We start from the raw sequence: 15565 nt of genomic DNA on the forward strand, positions 1-15565 counted from the left end.
AGCAAAAGGAGTGTCAAAGCAAATGCAAGGCGCAGATAAAGAAGGCCAAGAGGGATTACAAAAAAAAAAGATAGCATTAGAGGCAAAAAAACATAGCAAAACATTTTTTCGGTATATTAAAAGCAGGAAGCCGTGAAAAGAATCGGTTGGGCCACTGGATGACAGAGGGGTAAAAGGGGCGATCAAGGAAGATAAAGACGTAGCGGAGAGATTGAATGAATTCTTTGCTTCGGTCTTCACCAAGGAAGATTTGGGTGGGATACCGGTGTCGGAAATGATATTTCAAGCGGACGAGTCGGAGAAACTTACTGACTTCACGGTAAACCTGGAGGACGTAATGGGGCAGTTCAGCCAACTGAAGAGTAGCAAATCTCCTGGACCGGATGGTATTCATCCTAGAGTACTGATAGAACTGAAAAATGAGCTTGCGGAGCTACTGCTAGTGATATGCAATTTATCCTTAAAATCGAGTATGGTACCGGAAGATTGGAGGGTGGCCAATGTAATGCCGATTTTTAAAAAAGGTTCCAGGGGAGATCCGGGAAATTATAGACCGGAGAGTCTGACGTCGGTGCCAGGGAAAATGGTAGAGGCTATTATCAAAAACAAAATTACAGCGCACATCCAAGGACATGGATTACTGAGACCGAGTCAGCACGGCTTTTGTGTGGGGAAATCTTGCCTGATCAATTTACTTCAATTCTTTAAAGGAGTAAACAAACATGTGGACAAAGGGGAGCCGGTTGATATTGTGTATCTGGATTTTCAAAAGGCGTTTGACAAGGTACCTCATGAAAGGCTACAGAGGAAATTGGAGGGTCATGGGATAGGAGGAAATGTCCTATTGTGGATTAAAAACTGGTTGAAGGATAGGAAACAGAGAGTGGGGTTAAATGGGCAGTATTCACAATGGAGAAGGGTAGTTAGTGGGGTTCCTCAGGGGTCTGTGCTAGGACCGCTGCTTTTTAATATATTTATAAACTAGAAGTTGAGCCCGTTAAAACGGGCTGGTGGGTCGCCGCCCCTCTCCCCCCGAGTTCGCCGCCCCCACCACCCCTCCCGTCTCTTCGCTATTCAATTTACATCTCCGCAGCAAGCAGATATCAGCTGAGCTCCCGTCAGCCTTCCTTCTCTGCCTGTGTCCCGCCCTCGTGTGACGTAACCTCAGTGAGGGCGGGACACAGGCAGGGAAGGAAGGCCAACAGCAGCTCAGCTGATCTCCTTCTGCAGAGATGTAAGTTGAATAGCGAAGAAATGGCCGGGTGGCGGCAGCGGCAACTCCGGGGGGGGGGGGGGGGGGGGGGGGAGTACCAGTGGCAGCGACCTCGGGGGTGGGTGGGGGGTGGCGACCTCGGTGGTTCCCTCCCCTTTGCACAGTTTCCCTCTCTGTCCCGCCCCTCCGTCATCACGTATTGATGCGGGGCGGGACAGACAGGGAAGTCTCTACTGCGCATTTGCGAGTGAGTACGGTCACTCGCCGTTTATATGTTTGAAGATTTAGAGATGGGAGTAACTAGCGAGGTAATTAAATTTGCTGATGACACAAAGTTATTCAAAATCGTTAACTCGCGACAGGATTGTGAAAAATTACAGAAGGACCTTACTAGACTGGGCGGCTAAATGGCAGATGACGTTTAATGTGAGCAAGTGCAAGGTGATGCATGTGGGAAAAAAGAACCCAAATTATAGCTACGTCATACAAGGTTCCACATTAGGAGTTACGGACCAAGAAAGGGATCTGGGTGTCGTCGTCGATAATACACTGAAACCTTCTGCTCAGTGTGCTGCTGCGGCTCGGAAAGCTAATAGAATGTTGGGTATTATTAGGAAAGGTATGGAAAACAGGTGTGAGGATGTTATAATGCCGTTATATCGCTCCATGGTGCGACCGCACCTTGAGTATTGTGTTCAATTCTGGTCGCCGCATCTCAAGAAAGATATTGTAGAACTGGAAAAGGTGCAGCGAAGGGCGACTAAAATGATAGCGGGGATGGGACGATTTCCCTATGAAGAAAGACTAAGGAGGCTAGGGCTTTTCAGTTTGGAGAAGAGACGGCTGAGGGAAGACATGATAGAGGTATATAAAATAATGAGTGGAGTGGAACAGGTGGATGTGAAGCGTCTGTTCACGCTTTCCAAAAATACTAGGACTAGGGGGCATGCGATTAAACTACACTGTAGTAAATTTAAAACAAATCGGAGAAAATGTTTCTTCACCCAACGCGTAATTAAACTCTGGAATTCGTTGCCGGAGAATGTGGTGAAGGTGGTTAGCTTGGCAGAGTTTAAAAAGGGGTTAGACGGTTTCCTAAAGGACAAGTCCATAAACAGCTACTAAATGGACTTGGGAAAAATCCACAATTCCAGGAATAACATGTATAGAATGTTTGTACGTTTGGGAAGCTTGCCAGGTGCCCTTGGCCTGGATTGGCCGCTGTCGTGGACAGGATGCTGGGCTCGATGGACCCTTGGTCTTTTCCCAGTGTGGCATTACTTATGTACTTATGTTTGTTGTATATGTTTAATAGACCTAATTGAATTCTGGTGCTTTCAAGTTTCGCTCTGATCAAGAGGGGTTGATGTAGAATATTTAGGTTCCTTGGGTTGGTTAATATAAAGGGATTTCCCAACTCTCCTTCAGGTTTGCATGTATCCATGTACTCACATGTTGAATCTCATCATGGCCTTTTCACTCACCGTGCCAGATCACCTACACCACCCTTTGGTATCACGTCCCCTCACTGGACTCTAGGAGCCATATGGAATGGATGGCCACATGCTGGAAGTCCTACATAGCCTTTAGTGAAATGCAGGTCAAAAGGCTTGCAGCTGCCAACTAGGCCTCTAAAAGCAAGAACTAAGTCTGACCCAGAATTTCACTGAGTTGCAGCAACACAAGAATTGTGACAGCTTATAGGACAAAGTGAAACTTGGCAAGGGTGCAAAAGATAGCAGAACTGATGTAGACAGGGCCATGACGAGAACCTGAGGTCAGATGTATTTTGCAAAAAATATCTTACAGTTAGCCAGGTGCAAGAAAAACAGAACTTTGTAAGGGGCTGACTGAAACTTGAGGGACAGAATTGTCATGGTGGCCGAAACTAATAGTTGCAAAATAGATTTACTATGTAATTGGCAGTAATGTATAAGATAGAACTTAAGGGTATAAAACACTGACAGCCAGATCAGTGTTCTTGGAGAAATTAGCACTTAAGACACCTGTTTGATTCACTGACTGACCTCCCTATGAGAAATGATATTCATGTCCTTTGATTGCGCTTACAAATAATCTTCTAATCATTGCCGTGGTGAGTATTAATAAACTTTGAGAGCTGATTTCTCATACTCGCAGTTTCCTTCTGATTACTGTCTCCTTTCCTGCACTGAGTGTGTGCACCACTCTGGGTATAGGAGAAAAAAAATATATACTAACTGCCCCAAGAGTTGTCCCAGGCGTGGTTCTCAGGCCTTCCCGACTGCCTCGGTTAGCTGCGTCAGCTGCTGCTCTGAAAACACTGGTGCCACACTGACCACCTTGCCATCTTGTCCTTTCCACTACGCAGCTTCTCCTTCTTCGATCCTTAACCAGACATCGGCTCTCAGACTTGGTAAGGAATTTGTCCATTAAATAAGGGAGATTTTCATGAGGGGGGGGAGGGGACCAATCTGCTAAAAAGGCTCACATCAAGTGATCAAGGTGCTGGCGAGGAACAGGAACCCCGGAGAGAGACACGCCTGCTCACCTCAACGCATCATATGGTCTCCCACCTAAGCCAGTTATATAATGAAAAAAGTTTTCCTGAGGCTGCTTGAAGGCTATGAACTGTGAATCCTTGGCTAATTAGGTGTTGAACCAAATGTCCTAGCACTAGACCTTGAACACTAGACATAAAAGAAGTAAAATATGTAGCACTGTTGAGAAGGAAGTATGTGAACCAAAAAGGATATGATGTAACAGAGAGACCCTGAGCAAGAAAGTTGTGCTGCTTGCCAATTATGTCACCATGCCTAAGAAAGAACCTGTATCCAGAAAACTGCTAATAAAAGACAGTTTTGTGGGAAGGAGAGGAGAGATTTGTTCAGAAATTGCTACTGTAATTTGCGACTGTGAAAAACCTCCACAATCAGCTCAAGCTAATTATTCACTTGTAAACTCTGTTGTATTTCCTGTATACACCTTGGGATCTGAAATCTAAGAGCCGAGGTAAGGGCAAGGAGTCCCCCAGGTTCTACCAGTCATTATGGACTTTCTATGAACCTAAAATCACAGAAGGAAGAAGGCCCTGTCTGTATGAGAGAGGGCATTTTCAGTGTCTAGTGTTAGCACTTCACCGTAATTTCTTGTTTGATTATTGAAGATGAATAAAGGGAAAACATTTAGAAGCAATGTAAAGCTGCTTATGGCTCTTCAGTTTCCACCCTCCCCCTGACTACATTAGCTCGATAGTTTGTAGTGCTAAACTTGTAGATTTTTATTTCGCTGGCTGCAGCTTACAGTAAAATAAAATAAGGGAAGTAAATTGGTAAGCCTCGGTGCCTAGAGGTACCACTCTTTTATAATGCAGGAGACACTCTGTTACAATGAAGGAAACTCTGGCTGCAAAAACATTATGGAGAAATTTTTGCCAGGCAGGAAAGTTTGCAGTTGCTGCTATGAATAGGACAGATGGCTTCAGTTGCAGAGGTTTCCTTTCTAGCCTATGTCTAAAGTGGGGTCTAAGTCGGTGCTTACCAAACTTTCTAAGCCAGGCCCTTTATTTTATTAGCCACATAAAAAACACACAATCCCCAGCCTTGCTGCTTGTGCCACTGTTTCGGCCTGCTCTATAGTGTTGGCTGTGATACTGCCATATTCTTTCATCTCCTGTGAAGCATGCACAGGCCAAGTTATAGTGGGCATGACAGGAGAAGAGGGCCAATGACATTTCCCTCCCCCCCCCCAGTCTGGCTATGACCCCCAAATATGGATTTTGTGACTCCTTTGGGATTGCGACCCACTATTTGGGAAGCACTAGCCTGAATCACCTAGACAATTTTCTTGGGCAATGTGGTAATGAATAAAAATAAATAGCTATGTGAGCATCAACCTTACTTCTGGGGCGCTACTATACTTAGACATAAGTTGCAAATATTACACTTACCTATAGAGTCCCAGAAAGCGCAAATTTCTCATCAATGCATGGTAAATTTTGTGCTGGGGGTACCACTTATATACTTCTTTCCTCTTGGCCAATGGCTGCTCACTAAATAGATTTACCACTTTCATGGATTTCTGGTCTGTAGGCCTTGCAACGTCTCCAAAGATCCTGGCGCTCAGGCGGGCCATGCACAACGCATAGCTGGAAAGCGAGGTCATCTCACAGCAGATTTATATAGATCACGTCCCTTGTACTCAACCTAATAAATGGTAGACAAAAAAATATCCCAAATCTATCAATCTACACTGAAGGCAGTGTAAGAAAACAAATCACTCTCCATACGAGAATAGTTTGCCCATTTTTATTTATAGCACTATTTGTTAACAAGGGCGTGTCACCAACAGCTGGGAAATCCGACACTCAAAATCTGAAAGAGAGCCAACCTATGTTTTTGTTAACAGACATGTATGCCTGCCTGCCATTGTGTCTTACACAATGAATGTCTCCAGCCCGTAATGGATAGCAAAAGAACTTCCTAGTGGTGGGAAGAAAAATATTTAGAATTAGACCTGCTTTAAAAGTGTCTAGGGTAAGAGCAAAGCTGTCTTTAGACCCATTTGCGATTTTGTGGAGTTGGGAGAGTGGACTGCTGGAAGTGGTCGTTTGTGAGAAATAGTGGAGAGTTGCTGAGTGCTGTATTACTTTTGTCTGTTTGCCCTAGTCTGATCCTTGTTCCTTCACATTCCCTGACTTGTCTCCCCTCTGTCTCACCTCCCCAGGTCTTTGCAAACACCCTGCTAGCTCCCCGAGCCACACCCATCCCTTCCTCTTTATCTCACCCCCTTCCCCCATCAAACAATAACTGTTCCTAAACACCCATTATACCCCCTTATCAGCTTGTTTTCTGTTTCTCAGGGGCCAATGCTCAAAGCTTACCGTGCTAGCAACGTCTGATTTAAGCTGCTTCCAGCCAGTCTAGTGATCACATTATTCAGTGTCTAAATGCAGAAAGGAGTTTTTACCATTTGGGGTAGCAGCTAATGATAATCCTACGCAAATATATTACAAAGAGCTCATTAGTATTAAAATGAGCATTCAAAGAGATGCACAGAAAGGAGCGCCTTCTTTAAAGTGCAAAATTTTATGTCAGGTCTGGAGCTGTTGTGTAAGGAGACTTCTGAGAGGAGCACTCTGCTTGCATTTTTCAACAGAAAAATTGTTGAAGAGAACAGCTTTACAGTGGCAGAGAAACAGCTGGGAGAGGGGGTGTTTTCAACGGACAGCAGAGAACAGCTTTGGGGTGGGGAAACAAGCAGACAATTAGCTGGGAAAAGCCCCTGTGATGTCAGCTGGGGGGGGGGGGGGGGGGAGAAACAAGCAGACAGCTAATCAGCTGGGGAAAGTCCCAATTATGTCAGTTGGGGAGGCTTTCAGCAAGGAGGAGATTCTCAAGCAAAATCATCAGGGGCAGAGGGAAGGCAAGTAAGCTGCATGAGGAAGGTGCAGCCAGCCCCAGAGCACTGCAAGGGAAAGGAGACAGGATGACAGTGGAGCCAGCAAGTACTACAGGAGAAAAGAAAGAGTACATCAGCCCTTGCCCATGCGCAGAACAGGGGCACTTACCGAGAGACTATTCTGCACATGCTCCTTGATACCTTTCTCACCCACACCTCTGACTATAACCTTCCCCACTACCCCACAAGGCCCTGAAGATCTACCGCAGGTTCGACCGTGGGAAGATCACCAGTAGCTGGCTCCTAGGTAAGCGCCACAGGGATCATCAAACTGCATATCCTCTCCTCCCACAAACCTTCAACACTCCCTTGCCTCCAGGTGTCTCCACAACCCACACCCCACCTCCACAAGATACCGAGACAAGCCAATACACCCCAGTCTCTCATTTTGCTTCCCCCCCACAGGTGACAAAGGCCTCCCAAAGCAAACCTTGTTCATGACCCCAACAGCGCACCCCGAACTGCGGCGGAGGAATACAATAATAGGTTCGGACCACATGTGGCATCATTGTGTGAATCTCTGGCCAGCTAAAGAATCGATTCCAATGTCTCAACTGGTCTGGAGGGGATCTCCTCTATAGCCCAGAAAAAGGAGCAAAGATCTTCATGGCCTGCTTCATGCTTCACAACCTGGCACAGCATAGAGGATAGATCCTTCCAAATGATGCAGAGTAACCACTGCAGCAGGCCCAAGACCAAGATGATGAGGAGCCCCCCCACCACCCAAGCTGAGGTAGGTGCACACCAGCTGGAGGTCCAAGCCAAGGAAAGACTCATACAGACCAATTTTTAATGAAAGTGTGTATCATTTGTGTACAACACTGCCCCTACACCCAGCATCACCACCACCACCCTCACCGTGCACACCCCTCCGTCCCACAGCTCTCCCCCAGCATACACCCCTCTCCCCAACGTACAGCACCACAGAAAGCCTGGTATCTGCATCACCGCTCTACTTCCCCTTCTCCCTCTGGGATACACCTTGGTCCCCACACACATGAGCAGCTACTGGTGAGCTGTCTCTTCCAGCACCAGCCACATTGTCCATGTCTTCTCCTGTGGGGCTCGCACTGTTGGCTGAGGTGCTTGCTGCCCTATGAAAATCTGGCCACCTGGCTGGCCGGGGGTGTGATGTAATGTGTGGACCTGTACCCAACAATGGGGTGTAGCCCTCCAGTGATGGCACAGTGACAGGAGCACAGAGGTGTGGAAAGCAGACATAGGCACTGGTTGGTGATGGGTTGATGGAGGGGAGAAAAGAAGGCACATAAACAGGACTGAAACAGAGTTCTCCAGCAGCCTAGCTGAGTGGCCCCCGACCTCACCACTAAGTACTACTCCCTACTGAATTTGTGAGTCACCACCCCTTATAACCATCCTTTCATCATGTCGTCTGGTGTGCCGCCATGCCCCCTCCCCCACCTACACATGGGAGTGGTATGAATGAGGCCCCCCACACTGTCCCTGCTTGTGGAAGAGAGGGGGAAATAGGACAGACAGCACAGCTTTCTTGTCCAAAATGTATCTGACCCCTCAGGTTGTGCTGAGATGTCCTGGCTCCCAATTCCATGGATACCCTCCTGGGGGGAGGAGCGTTGGGACCATGTGCTCCAGGGGAGTGAGGTTAGCGGTGTCTGCACCTGGCAGGTTGGCGCCATTTCCTGTTGCATTCTTCTACCTCTTGGTTGGTGTGGTAGACTGCACTGATATGGTCACAAATAGCCCCCCCCCACTCCCTCCCTTGGTGCAGGCCGTGAGCCTCTGGCCCCCCGGGGACAAACAGATTAGCATGCCTGGTGCTAATCTCCTTTATGGCTTGGGGCCTGCTTTTTTGGTGCCATTGGCATGTGGAAGTTTGAAAATCCTGAGATGGATGTTTATATAGGCCGCCAGAAATGTTTTCGGTGGGGTCAACTAGATGTATGGGAGATGGACATTTTTTTTTTCGATTATGATCTACACCTGTAAACAATCATAGGAAGATTGTTAGCAACATGAACATTTAGATTTATGACCTACATGTGTAAATGTTTTGGGAGATTGATGTAGAACTGCTGTCATTTATAGCTCCTTCTGTCCCCCCAGCATTAGCCAGCTGCACTTAGGAAGCCAAAACCTTGATGGACTCCCCTTTTGCCATAGTCTGCAGGTAAGCACCGACATAGTAACATAGTAGATGACGGCAGAAAAAGACCTGCACGGTCCATCCAGTCTGCCCAACAAGATAAATTCATATGTGCTACTTTTTATTTGTACCTGTCCTCTTCAGACCGTATAAGTCTGCCCAGCACTATCCCCGCCTCCCAACTACCAGTCCCGCCTCCCACCACCAGCTCTGGCACAGACCGTATAAGTCTGCCCAGCACTATCCCCACCTCCCAACTTCCAGTCCCGCTTCCCACCACCAGCTCTGGCACAGACCGTATAAGTCTGCCCAGCACTATCCCCGCCTCCCAACTACCAGTCCCGCCTCCCACCACCAGCTCTGGCACAGACCGTATAAGTCTGCCCAGCACTATCTCCGCCTCCCAACCACCAGCCCCGCCTCTCACCACCGGCTCTGGCACAGACCGTATAAGTCTGCCCAGCACTATCCCCGCCTCCCAACCACTATCCCCGCCTCCCACCACCGGCTCTGCCACCTAAACTCGGCTAAGCTCCCAAGGATACATTCTCATCAAATCCTTCCCCCTCTGCTAGGAAGCAGACCTGAGAAATGTTCTGCCCTATGTAGCAGCTAGCAAGGACTCCTTGCTTTTTGCAGGACCTGTCTGGCCAGCAGGAATACAAAGGACAACAGTGGACTGTGATACAAACTGTTTCCAGCCTAATTACATATGTCTTGGTTTAAACTGACATGATGGAACTGTGGGGGATCTGTGCTGTGAATGTATTGGAGACACCCAGTTGTGGCCACCTGCAAAGGGGGGTGGTGTGGGGAGAGAAGAGACCCTGGGAAAGGATCTGTGCACCATGTTCTCTACTAGACTCAGGGTCACAGGGCCCCCATGTGATTGCTTTTATCCAGCTTTGCTCCTCACATCTCTCTTCAGTTGCTTCACAGGTCCCTATCTGGTGGCCTTTCTCTAGATTTGCACCTCACATCTCTCTTCAGTTGGCTTCATCTCTATTTGTGTGGTGAACCCTAATAAACCTACCTCATGTGCCCACCCATTCCAAGGGTTCAGAGGGGAACATTGTATGTATTGATTGTCATTTCCAGAGTAATGAACTCACCCCTACAATCTTCAATATTCCTGCATTTTTCACCTTCTCTCAGTTATGCACCCCAGATTCAGTAGGGCCATAGGTTGGGGCTCCCCACCCTCTACAGGATCATCAGCATATTCTTGGCGGGGGGGGGGGGGGGGGGGAGAGCATTCAGTAACAGTTCCTGCTGCTCATCCCCTGCAGGCAGCTCCAGCCTGGGGCCTACATTATTACCCTGGCCTGTGGCCTGCTGATCCCAGATTAAAGTCTAGTCACGCTATGGGATAGTTCCCCTGCTGTGTAGTACGTGACTGGTTGCAAATATGATCAATAATATGTGTCTCACTCATGGAAGAGAGGAAAGGAGGCGTTTAATGGTTACCGAGGATGGGCAGACTGGATGGGCCATATGACCCTTATTTGCCATCATGTTTCTGTATATCCCCCGTACTTGTACATGGTTGATTTCTCTTTCTCTCTCACCAATGTATACTGTTGCTGTAAATATGTAAATAAGAAGCAGCAGTTTTGTGTGTCTTTCCAGGCCTTCCGAAATGTTGCTTGTGGGTAAGGAAGCATGCAGAACAGAGAGTAAACTATAGTCTTGGAACTACTTATGCATATCTGTTGGTTGGTACCAGGCAAGTTGCTAGCACGAGACAACATACTTTTACTTTGCGCAGCTCTATGCCGTGTGTCAAAGGGTGTAGGGCTGCAAGGAACAGATAGGGAAATGCTTCAAGTAGGCTAAGGCCCACATCGGTACATGTGGCCTTCTACCTGGGCCCAGCAGGGCACCTATATACCTAGGATCTTTGGCAAGGGACACCTGTGATGCGACCCAGGTTCCAGCTTCCAGCATGGAGCTGGACTTGGGGACCAGCATGCCAAGTGTACGCCAATGCTTCTGTCATGGATCATGCAGCCACATCACAGTGGTCCCTCACACCACATTTCTGATGGCAGCACTGGTATTGTAGAAGGAGCAGATATTCATCCCCCCGCCCAACTTCCCAGGGACAGATGGCTACAGAGAGTTCAATGCTCAGGTAGGTGCCAGTGTGCCCACACTGTGACCTGCTGCTTCTTTAGTGTTTCTACATTCAAGAACTTCTCCTAACCCCCAGAGTGACACTGGCTGAGCCGATGGGTGTAGGGTATCTGGAGGTGGAGGCGTTCTGGAACAGAGTTAAGAAGCCAGATATTGGCCTGCTAGCCCCCCAATTGGTGAAGAGCTGGGCCAGAGATCTGTCTGGAGACACATGTGCATGCAGTGGCCACATTTCCTGCACATGTCTCTCAGGACAGCTGTCTCGCCCATCTTCTCACCAACAGAGGGGACAGCCTGCCCACAGGACCTCGCATCTTGACTCAGCTTGGGAAAGGCCCCAATCTCCAATGCCCTACAGCCATCAACTGCCAGAAGGGAGTAGTAAGGGAAACTGCAGGCCTGTGTTTTCCTGCTCCTCCCCCCTTCAGGGAACTACGTAGCAGCTTCCTTAGTCCTGGCACCTGTGTCAAGTGCTGTGGTGGCCAACCTTAGTTCAACTGAAACTGGAGTCTGGGGCAGGTCCTGAGACATTTGCCATCACCTGAATGGTGGCTACTAAGGGAACACCATGATGGTTTGGGGTGTGGCCTGGGATGGGGGGTGGGAAGGTAGTCCCACAGGGCACATTGGATCCCTCTCCTTTAGGCCAGCCCTCTGTTACAGCACTTGACAGTCGGGGGGAGCTGATCTGGGACCCTTGGCACAATCCCCTTCATGTCCAGAGCTGATGGTGGGAGGCGGGGATAGTGCTGGCCAGACTTATACGGTCTGTGCCCTGAAGAGGACAGGTACAAATAAAAAGTAGCACATATGAATTTATCTTGTTGGGCAGACTGGATGGACCATGCAGGTCTTTTTCTGCCGTCATCTACTATGTTACTATATACATTTCACCCCCCTCTTCCGGTTTTGCAGTCTCCTTTATCCATGGCTTGACTTGTACTGTTGCCAGCACAGCACTTGTCAGCCTTGAATGTCAGGCTATCAACACACTGTGTACAAAATAAAGACCTACACCTTTGTATACAAAACAAATAAATCATAATAAAAACAAGGAACTCTGTACAAATGGTGGGGGGGAGGGAGGGAGGGAGGGAAGTCCTTTGAGGGTGGCTGTGCTGCTCAGTGAGCTTCTGCAGCAGCCCCACTATCTCTCTGTGCTTGCAGCTCCTGCAGCCAGTTTCTGTGCATAACCTGGATTTGCTGCAGGAGCTGGAGGTGAGGCTCAGTCAGGCTTGGAGCAGGGATCTCTGCTGTGACTGTGGCAGCCACACCAGGTTGGCCCTTCCAGCTTCGGTGGGTAGGGGTTTGGGAAATTTCCTCCTCCTCCTCTTCTTTCCCCTCCAGGAGGGGCATATCCCTCCAAAGGACCTCCTCTTGCTTCTCCACCTGGGGATGGGGGACTAGCACTGTCCAGTGGCCAGGCTCCACTATGATCTCCTCAGTAGCAGGCTGCTCCTTCGGTGCTATGGGCTCAGCCGGAGGGTGCCCTGGGACAAAGGTTGCAATTGAGATCCAGACATCCTACATGGCTTGAATAGTGGTGCCGCTGGCTGTCAGGAGTCAGTGAGAGGAACAGCTGTGGGCCGTTGATACCTGGGGGACATGTCTGAGGTATGGCATTAATAAGAAGACATTGCAGGGAACCCTGGAAGCAATGGGATCAGATGTGTTAGTCCCCCGAGAGGGTGGTGTGGCTACAGGCACACAGGATGGGTTTTGGTCCTACTGGAGGGTCCTGGGTGAGCAGGCACTGGTTGGGAGGTAGTATAGCACTGCTCTGCTGGATGGATGGGGCCATTGTTTCCAGTGAACAGGGATGTGGGTGCATGGGCATCCCCATATTTATGTCGCCTACTTCTGGGTGGAATATGTAGGAGGACCCTATCGTTTCCATCGATCTTTCTACCCACCTCTGCTGGGAGCCCCAGGGGACTGGCAATTGCATCAAGGTGGGAAAAATAGGTTTGGGGCCTTCTATCTATGGGGTAGTCACGGTAACTGTTTTTTTTTTTTTTGAATATCATATTTATTAAGCACACAATATCAGAAAACAGCAAACAAATCATCAAAACTTTCAAGAACTACAAAAGTAGTACAGAACACTTTTCACTAAAGCCTAAACCAACGCCCCCAACCCCCTCCCCCCAATGCTGTGTGAAAAGGAAAAATCATTATTAATTTAGAATATGACTAGAGGCTGAAGGCTCTAAGGTAGACCAGAATCGCTCCCAACAATGTTGGAATCTCTGACCTTGTACCAAGGAAATGTCTTCTATATTTCTACGCTCCATGGCGAGCAATGATATCATATGGGACCTCCAGCTAGACAACAAAGGTGCAGAAGACTCATGCCAATAAAGGAGAATAGCTTTTTTCGTTAGGAGAGCCATGCGGTGTAAAAACCCCAAAAGACCTGGCGGTATAGGCGGAAGCAATTCATAGTCTTAAAACAAAAGCTGAGGAACCAAGCCGATTTTAAAAGACCATCAAGACTTTGTAGCATGGACAACCCAGTCCCAAAATGTTTGGCTCTGGGGACAAGTCCAGAACATATGTCCCAGTGAGGCACGAGTATGTTGACACTTAAGGCAAGACATCATGACAGCAAAAGTAGCACAATATGAACGATACAGAGAGATGTTCGCTCTAAGAACAAATTTGTATTGTAGTTCCCATAGAAAGACATTACAAGTAACACTCTGCACCTTCTGAAGGCAACTCTGGATACAGTGTGCAGTCAATTGTGTCAATAGATCCATAGACCAATTGCCAATCTGGTATAATATAGGTCTTCAGTATAGTATTATTTATGGTGATAAGCCAGCAGCACCAGGTTCTGAGAGCTCAGGGTAAATGCTTCACTGAGTGTCTTGTGTACATCCTTGAGCAAGTCCTTGAAAGACAAGCCACGCACATAATGAGCCAATGCAGATTTACTGGGTGATAGGTGATATAGGGCAAAAAGATCCTCAGACGACTGTAAATGTCCATCCTCTGTTAGCAATTGTGACAAATAGTGAATCGCAATAGAGGCCCAGCGAGCAAAAACTGCAAAGTCCGTGCCTGCAGGGAAGTCCGGATTATGGCGTATGGCTAAAAATGGAGTCACTGCAGTAGAAAAACGGTGGTGCCTACATAAACAACCCCATGCAGTCTGTGCAGATTTTAAAAACAGTATGTGCTGTAACATCAGTGGGAATCGCTTCGGAATAGTGCGACGTTGCCAGCTGAAATTAATCCTAGTAAATAGGTTAGTTTCTAAACAAGACACAGAAAAGTCTTCCACCCTTCTATACCAGTTATTTATGTAGCAAATCGCGCAGGCCACTGTAAGATACCTGAGGTTCAAGAGACCCTGTCCCAAAAGAGATTTAGGTTTCTGCAGGATACAAATAGGTATGCGGGGATGCTTACCCTGCCAGAGATACACCTGCAGGTTTCTATGAAGGGTGCGTACATCCTGAACCTGAAATACGAGGGAAGCATCTGAAAAATATATAGCCACTTAGGAGCTAAAATCATACTAAATGAAGAATACATCCCAATAGCGAAACAGGATAAGCGCACCAACGTCCAAGTGTCCGTTACGTAAAAGATAACAATGGTTGGACACTGCATCCATACAATTCCGACAGGTTAGATGGTATAATAACCCCCAGATAATATGCCCTTCTGCCCAACTAAGATGAATGACCCTTGCCATGTCGTTCGCAGCTCTGGAGAGGAAGGGAGGGCCTAAGACTTGACAATGTTAAGCTTAAATCCAGATAAACAACCGTAAGAGGAAATAAGCTTTGTAACAGAGTGGACACCCCAGAGGGAGTGGAAAACATGAAAAAGGATCTGCAGAAGCTAGAAGAATGGTCTGTTTCGAAATTAAAATTCAAACAAATTCACTAAAACAATAAACTCAAAAAGTGCACTGTGTATGAAATAAATATTTCTTCTTTTTTTATTTGCTAATGGTGCTCAGAAGGAGGGGTAGTGTTCCCAGAACTCTCTTGCAGTATATTACTGCTGGTACCCCTTAACAAATCATTGCACTCCTGCCTTCCTTGGATATAACAAAAGAGAGGGAACGAAGTACAAACTAAAGTCCAAACAAAAAAAACAGCACCACGGGCCTTTAAAAATGGAACACAGTTCTTTAATGAATGAGCCTTGACAAAAAGACCCGACACGGGCCGTGTTTCGGTGACTAGCACCTGCGTGAGGGGTCACAGTGATGACGTGGAAAACTTGGGGAATAACTCGAATATATTCCTCTACAATATATTATTCCTTACCCCACGTCTCATATAGTAAAAGCTACAAAGCACCAAGGCACTTTCTGTATCCAAATGTATCCATTTGGATACAGAAAGTGAAAGTGCCTTGGTGCTTTGTAGCTTTTACTATATGAGACGTGGGGTAAGGAATAATATATATTGTAGAGGAATATATTCGAGTTATTCCCCAAGTTTTCCACGTCATCACTGTGACCCCTCACGCAGGTGCTAGTCACCGAAACACGGCCCGTGTCGGGTCTTTTTGTCAAGGCTCATTCATTAAAGAACTGTGTTCCATTTTTAAAGGCCCGTGGTGCTGTTTTTTTTGTTTGGACTCCTGCCTTTCTACCATATCCCAATATTGACATCATTTAGTTGTTT

At 47.4% G+C, this 15565-nt stretch overlaps 1 protein-coding gene across 2 annotated transcripts in view; it reads right to left on the minus strand.

The window, feature by feature from the left end:
• MRPS33 (mitochondrial ribosomal protein S33) overlaps positions 1-15565 on the minus strand; it is a 96705-nt gene that overhangs the window by 61029 nt on the left and 20111 nt on the right. For both annotated transcript variants that reach the window (XM_030217056.1, XM_030217057.1), the window contains exon 2: positions 5142-5397. In XM_030217056.1, the coding sequence (XP_030072916.1) occupies positions 5142-5356 (215 nt within the window). In that variant the 5' untranslated portion in view covers positions 5357-5397. The remainder of the gene's footprint in view (positions 1-5141; positions 5398-15565) is intronic.

Source organism: Microcaecilia unicolor, chromosome 10 (genome assembly GCF_901765095.1).
Source record: "Microcaecilia unicolor chromosome 10, aMicUni1.1, whole genome shotgun sequence".
Classification (NCBI taxonomy): Eukaryota; Metazoa; Chordata; class Amphibia; order Gymnophiona; family Siphonopidae; genus Microcaecilia; species Microcaecilia unicolor.